This window comes from Xyrauchen texanus, chromosome 13, assembly GCF_025860055.1.
Source record: "Xyrauchen texanus isolate HMW12.3.18 chromosome 13, RBS_HiC_50CHRs, whole genome shotgun sequence".
Taxonomy (NCBI): Eukaryota; Metazoa; Chordata; class Actinopteri; order Cypriniformes; family Catostomidae; genus Xyrauchen; species Xyrauchen texanus.
In genome coordinates this window covers 31,278,106-31,285,763 of record NC_068288.1, presented here as the reverse complement: position 1 = coordinate 31,285,763, position 7,658 = coordinate 31,278,106, and the positions used below count along the sequence as shown (strand labels likewise).

Here is a 7,658-nt window from a genome sequence, read left to right as displayed (position 1 = left end):
GATAATAGTGGTGTATCAAGGCGGGTCTTTATCTCGTAAAAAAATATAGTAGTGTTTGCCTAACGCGAAATCATGAATCCTACTATGGGGAAGGCTAGGCTAATAAATATTAATTATGCAAATATGACGAGATTCGAAGCCTTTTTTCAACAACCGAGTCACTAATCCTTATTTATGTTAAAAAGAGGCATGCATTGCTGCAAATCAGCGCGTCGAATTTAGTGTACGTCTCATTACGTAATTAATATTCATGAGGAAAGCCTTCACCATAGTATGTTTCTGAACCTGTCAGACTGACCGGGTGGAGGATGCAGTTGACAGGCACGCGCTTTCTATCAAGCTTTCTTTCCAGTAATATCTCTTCTACAAAGGATTCATTCTCGAAACGTCTTACATTACATAGATCGGCTTGATGATTGCAATTAAAGGGATATTCTGAAGCCAGTTTCATTTCATCATTACACTGAGAAGCGAGTTTCTTCCGGACTGTTTCTGTTATAATTTTATCACCGCAGGATACCCTGCCTGGTTCAACCTTATGCCGTCAATGACAAGTTCGGCTTCGTATCATCTACCTCACTTTTACACGATCATCATGGTGTTTTGTGATTTAATGTTCTGGACGAATATCTCTTTTCCTGTCAACATACAATTCTTTTGAAGCAGCTGGTTTCCTTAACCTTCTGACTAACCTGTACTCATTGGAAATAGTTAAAAGGATCAATGCTGAACTATTCTTTCGGGACTTGGAGCCTCCATTTAACATATCTGAAACCTGGTCAATCCTAAAATTATAACTGATGACAATGCACATTGCAATGAAATATAATTAAAGTTCTCTCTCCCCAGGGTTCCTCCATATGGATTTGAATGATTTTTTCATTTTGATAGACACTAGTTGTTGGGCTCAGTTTTTACTTAATTGGAATGTTTGCTAAGGTTCATGATTGGACAACATATTAACCCACATTTTACATTTTGACAGATATTCAAGATGACATCAGAGGTCAACCAAGTGCCATTGAGTGAGCTGCCCATGGACAACTGGATGGCCCATCTGCCCAGTGCACTGTGGGACACCCCTCTCTGTTACATGGCTATTCCAGGTATAACCTCACCTTTTCATTTACATGTACTAAATATTACATGGAACCACTGCCTTTCTTATTCTGTACCTTTGGAAACAGAACATTACCTTTATGTAGAGATTTTTCCCATTTTCCACAATTATAGACTCTGTGTGAATCTTTATCGTCTGGGATCCACAGTTGAGAATATAGATACTGTTATATTAGGAAGGTGTCATTACTTTGCGTCTGATTTTAGACTACTAACAACATTACATAATCAATTTTTTTTTTTACAACCTTCTTCACCCAAAAATTAAAATTATCTTATCATTTACTCACCCTCATGCCATCCCAGATGTGTATGACTTCCTGTCTTCTGCTGAACACAAATTAAGATTTTTAGAAGAATATCTCAGCTCTGTGTCTTTGCAATGCAAGTCAACAGGGTTCAAAACTTTGAAGCTCAAAAAGCATATAAAGGCAGCATAAAAGTAATCCATACGACTGGTTAAATCCATGTCTTGAGAAGTGATATGATAGGTGTGGGTGAGAAACATATCATTATTTAAGTCCTTTTTACTATAAAACTCCACTTTAAAAAAGCCCTCCTAAGCACTCTTCTTTCCTAAGTTTTTGACGATTTCTATTCATCGTGCATATCGCCACCTACTGGACAGGGAGGAGAATTTATAGGAAAAAAGGACTTAAATATTGATCTGTTTCTTACCCACACTTACCATATCGCTTCTGAAGAAGGACTTTACCACTGAAGTCATATGGATTGTTTTTGCTTTTGTTTTGCTGCCTTTATATGCTTTTTATGAGCTTCAACGTTTTGGACCCTGTTGACTTGCACTGTATGTGCCTACAGAGCTGAGATATTCTTCTAGAAATCTTTGTCTTCCACTTTCTTAACACATATTAACTTTCCATCTTCTGTGTAACATAAAAGGACTTTTTAATTATCAATATCACAGTTCATCCTTTTAATACAATGGCAGCAGATTGTGACTTAAAATCTAAATCTAAACCAAAATTATCATAAAATTAGTCCATACAACTTGTGCATGATATTCAAAGGCTTTTTGAGTGAACTCTTCCTTTAATATCCATGCCTTCTAAGCACTCCATTAACTTATTTGTGTACTGATTTATTGACTTAGCTGCCCTACATTTTTATAGGCTGAACATGTTCAACTTTCTTGTTTTGCAGGAAGCCATAATGCCATAACTTACTGTCTGGATAAAAATGACCGTTCTCCAGTGGACCTCACTCAACCAGATATGCTGCAGAAGCTGGACAAGTACATGAAACCCATCATACGCCCGTTTGTTTACAAGTGGGCGATAGCACAGGTATGGTAACCGTCATTGATCCACGGTTCCTTTGTAGTTTGTGTAACATGTTTAAACCAGTCTGTGATGTATTGAATATTGAATGATCATCACTTGTTTTATGCTGTACTTTATGTATTTTCCATAGGGATACTATCAGCCATTTTAAAAGAATCAAGTCAGACTCATACCTATGAATAAATCACAATTCACCATCATTTACATGAGCAAATATTTATAAACCATCTGAGGTCATGACAAGGTTTGTTGTTCTTCTGTTGTTGAAATACAAAAAATGTGTAATTTGATGTCAAAAAAGCCATGATCATATTCTGTGTACATACTGTATGTATTATGCTGTAGTATACTGAATGGTCTGAGTTAGTAAGCACATTTGAAAAAGCACCATAATGGTGTCTGGCTAAACATTACAGTTTAAAGGTTAAAATGAATGCAATTATGTTGAGTATGATATCAAATCCCTCATAAAAGGCAATAGACCAATAAATGTCAATGTGCATCAGCAGAGTCCTGTAGAGCATGAGTCTCTCAGCCCAGAAACTGTTATCTATCAGCAAGAGAGGGAATACATTGTGTGCTTTCCTGCAGAAATCATTCAAACACTTAGTGGCTTTTCGAGCCTTTGCACTCTAAAGCTTTCTCAATAAACTTTAACTGCGATCCGATGGAATGGTTATAACTAAAGTTTTTTGTATGAAACACTGATGGATGAGAAGAATTTCCCAAATTTTCAATATGTCAGGTGAGATATAAAGGTTGCATTATAACAGAGAGATGTTTGTTTCACGTTCGTTTTTTTCACTCACTCTGTTTGTCTTGTAGTTGGCTAGCTGTTCAGCAGTCCTTTTGCTGCACCTGCATTGTTAATGAATGTTCTTTACATTATATACTACAGGAGTCTAGCGTTAGGGAGCAGTTAGATTCTGGAGTGAGATACTGTGACCTGAGGATAGCACATCGGCCTAATGACAGCTCTAATGATCTCTACTTCTACCATGGTGTTTATACCACTATTACTGTCGAGGTAAGATAAATGGCTTCTCATAAAAACTATGCAACAATTGATTATTAGACCGGTGTGAGGTGCATTTAAAATATCTTGAATGATGCGAAATATAGCATATAATTATCCAGCGAATATATTTTAATTCGTTTAGTGTATTTTTTATGAGAATATTTGTTTAAAAATATAGTGCTGTGCAAAATATGATTTATATGAGCACTAGAGTGCAACAAACTGGTTCTGGAAGTAGAAATCCCAATAAAAAAAATTTCCATAGGGGAATCGATTATTAACAATAGCTTATAAACCTTCAAAGAAAGACCTACAGTGAGCTCCAAGGTCGTTAATTGATGGTATATGCTTCTGCCGAAGCCATCGATTTATATTTTTTCAAAAAATTTTTTTAAACATCATGTGTAATTGTGGACTCCTGGTGAAAAAGTACACTCCCAATGATAGGGGGAAAATCCACCAATCAGAGAATCGCCCCAAAAGCTCCGCAGTGATCGCTCAATTCCATGATGCACTGTGAATGAAGCAATCGAGCTGGTCTCTCTACACCAGTGGTTCTCAACCTTTTTTGAACAAACGCCCTGACCCTCTTAACCCAAAAAAAAACACTTCAGAAATACTATTACAGCCAAGCAATTGCAACACTGATACCTGAAGCCTGAGTTTTTGGTAAAAAAAAAAACTGAAACAGAAGTTTCTTATTGTATTTAAACTACATGTAAAAGCCTCAAGTTGAGTAATATTGTGTTTGGAAAAAAATGCAAAAACACATGGATTGTTTGAAAAGTATTGCAAATGTATTTAGAAATTCAAACAAATTCAGGCTCACACACAAATTTTTTTAAGATGAACCAGTCACGTGAACAATAACGTAACTAACCTAAATGGCCAATGAAAAAGCAGCGGTCGTTCGCGCACTCAATTAGGCAATATATACTAGGCTTCAAATTTGAATAGCCTACAAACGGTCATTTGATTTCAAATGACGAACAAAGACGACAACAGCTCGGCCACCTGAACTGAACCGAAGAAAAAACGACGTCAAAAACAGCCACTTTTTTTTAATTACGGTCATTAGTGTGAGCCCTGAGCATGTATTCCGCGTTAAGGTGCGTACACACTGCCAGCGACTTTGTCGCTGCAGGTCGCCAGTGGCTGGCGGTGAAGTCGCTAGTGGGTGTTCCCACTATTGGTTGCCTAGTAGCGTTTATAAATGACATTCACGGATGTCATTCCATTGCTGTTGACAGCGAATCTCTTTTCTTGCCACTACAAACAAACATTTTGGAGGGAAATATAAATATAAATGGAATCAGTACATAAAATGCTTTATATCAAAGATGAATGAGAAACAAGGCGTGCTGTTTGCCATAGCGGCTGTTTATCTGCGGCGAAAATGCAAATGCCGGTCTGTCTGGGTCCATAAAATCCCCGCGATCTCAGATACGCCTTTCCACGCAGTATTTTTCTTAAAAATGTCCTTGCACGTGGGAAGAGACATATCATAGAGCACTGGAAAATTTCTAACAGCAAGAATTAGCCTTTCATCCATCTTTCCGTTACTGCAGGAGCTGAGACAGAGAGAGAGAGAGAGAGAGAGAGAGAATCACGTGAGCTCTCCCGTCGTCTCTCCTATTGGCTGTCGCTTCCGTTAGTCGCTCTTCATTTGAATAAAGTTGAACTTGTCTCAACTTTGTCGCGTCGCTGGACACGCCCACATCTAGCGCCAACGGTCGCGACAGCTCGTGTCGCCGGAAGTCGCTGTGCTCTCATTGAAAATGAATGGTATGGAGTCGCTGTCGCGCGCGATGTCGCTGGCAGTGTGTACGCACCTTTATGTACAGAAGAAAGCCGGTGAAAGCGCGCCTCTATTTTGCGCTGAAAATTCTCCGCCTCTTAAAAGCATGTGTAACTTAGGAAGCGGCTCTCCTGGCATATCCTCCTGGTGAAGTGGCAGCAGTAATCCGAGCAAGACAAAGACATAGGCTAAGGAGAAGAGCTGAAAAGATTTTTGCGCAGGCCGCCTGTTGAGTACCTCTGAGTAACGCCCCCATTTGTGCCTGAGCGCTCCCCTCTCTGCTGCCTCGTTCACACCGCCCCCCCAACACTGTCCAAACGCCCCAGTTGAGAAACGCTGCTCTACACTATCAAAATACAAAGATATTTGTATATTTTGCAATATACTTATATATATTGATTCTATAGTTATAATCAAGAACATGAAATCAGTAGTTTTGTTTCAATCGTTTTTTTATTCAAATATGTCATCTGCAATGCTTTATGGGATTGTTGTTAATTCCCTCATGAAAGAAGTTTAGCACACAATCTTGTACCGTTGTCTTTTTGTCAGATTTTCAAATATTTTTTGCTCCAAATCAATTTGTTAGTTGTAATTCACCTCTAAGCTGGTTGGTTTGGTTTATGGCTTAGAACTGTTTTGAGAACTTCTTAATGAAATTCCTATGGAAAATAGTTATGGAAAAATACTTCCAGAAACAAGTGAGCTAGAACTGTTGCGCTCTATGGCTCTAATTGAAACACCGGTTAAAAGAATAGAAGTGAATGCATTCAATTAATTCTAACAAATGTCTTGTGTTACTGCAGACGGTATTAAAAGAGATCAGAGAGTGGCTGGATGTTCATCCAAAGGAATTAGTCATCCTCTCTTTTAGCCACTTCCTGGGCCTCTGTCAAGAACGCCACTTACTGCTTTTCTCAATGATAAAGAGTGTTTTTGATTCCAAACTGTGCCCCAAAACGGTACGCATACATTGTCATTATCAAATTGTAGAAATCAGTGATTGGAAACAGATTCAGGAACAATGTATTCTCTCTATAATTAATTAAATACATAATCAAAAAAATTAAGAGACATCTGATTTGTCTGTCAGGAGCGTGTGACATTACGGAATTTATGGAGCCAGGGTTACCAAGTCATCATTTCATATGAGCACAATATTGCCAACTGCCACAAAGAGTTGTGGTCCCATATACCTTATTGGTGGGCCAACAAGTGCAAGGCTGAAGCGCTGATCGAGGAATTTGAACGTAAGAAACAAAGTGGCCGACCAGGTAACTCTTATCATACTTTTTTACAGTAACAAGTAGGCAATTCTGATCTATTTCAAAAGTAAAAAAAAATCAATGCTCTTGTGTGCACTGCTTTTCACAGGAGGGTTCTTTGTGACTGGCATCAATCTTACTGAAGATTTGAAGTACATATGCTCCCATCCCACTGAATCACTGAAGGATATGGTGATGTCCGCATATCCCACATTACTCAGCTGGGTCCGGCAGCAGATGCCTGGCTCTAACACTGGCTCCCTCAACATCATAGCTGGAGACTTTGTGGCCGAGAGCCAGTTCATACCAACCGTCATTGCACTGAATGAAAATCTACTTAACAGGACCATAATATCAGAGCCTTGACAGACTCTTAATCTGCATAATGTAGAACGCATTTAACATTTGAGAAGTTTCTTGTGATGGATTTTTATACTAGTCACTAGACTATAAATTAACTTTACATTTTTTGAGTAAAAGGGTGATAGAGAATTTTGAGTTATGCATAGAATAATTTAATGCACTGATTTTTATGACTTGAATCTTGGTTAGCTTACTTATGGCGTTTCCAATATATACCTCTGATCTTGCAATAATGTTGGTCATTTGGAAGGACCTGGTCCTGGATCTGGACATTATCACGGTCCATTTTATCCCAACATCAAAATACAGCACCAGTCACAAGCATAATGTTACATTCATACTGTAGTACCAGTGAGCAGAGAACCAGAATTTCATAATGTGCATGAGGATTGCTGAAGCCTACTCAATCCAAGCCTGCAAAAATGGAATCAAACACTCAGGATTGTGCATTCTTTATGATATATAAACTTTTCAACTTTGTACTGTATGGAATGACAAACTGGAGATATGGTTACATCTCTGCATGGTATTCACAAACAAAAGCATGAGACATTGTGGAATATTTCTGCAATTGCATATATGTTTTCTACCATAGTAGCATGCTATTTAAATGCAACTGCATCATGCAATTTTAGCAATATGTCAGCAGTTTTGGCTTCTCATAGACAAAATTATAATCACAAGTATCAACAGTTTGAATGGAGGACATGGACCTAACACATATTTGAATATTTCAAATAAATAATTTATTTAACAATGTTTATACAAATGTCCACATTCTTATGAATCAT

General features: G+C 38.0%; 1 protein-coding gene across 3 annotated transcripts; it reads left to right on the top strand.

Moving 5' to 3' along the window:
* The first annotated feature begins 289 nt into the window (after positions 1-289).
* Positions 290-7,632, top strand: LOC127654115 (PI-PLC X domain-containing protein 1-like). Of its 3 annotated transcripts, none has more exons than XM_052141124.1 (7): positions 290-351; positions 986-1,106; positions 2,284-2,426; positions 3,322-3,450; positions 6,046-6,201; positions 6,333-6,513; positions 6,614-7,630. In XM_052141124.1, the coding sequence occupies exons 2-7, from the start codon at positions 995-997 to the stop codon at positions 6,868-6,870; spliced, it is 978 nt and encodes a 325-aa protein (XP_051997084.1). In that variant the 5' UTR covers positions 290-351; positions 986-994; the 3' UTR covers positions 6,871-7,630. The 3 variants fall into 3 exon arrangements, with proteins under 3 accessions (XP_051997084.1, XP_051997082.1, XP_051997081.1); XM_052141122.1 differs by having other exon boundaries at positions 310-778; positions 6,614-7,632; XM_052141121.1 differs by having other exon boundaries at positions 310-1,106; positions 6,614-7,618.
* The last annotated feature ends 26 nt before the right edge of the window (positions 7,633-7,658 follow it).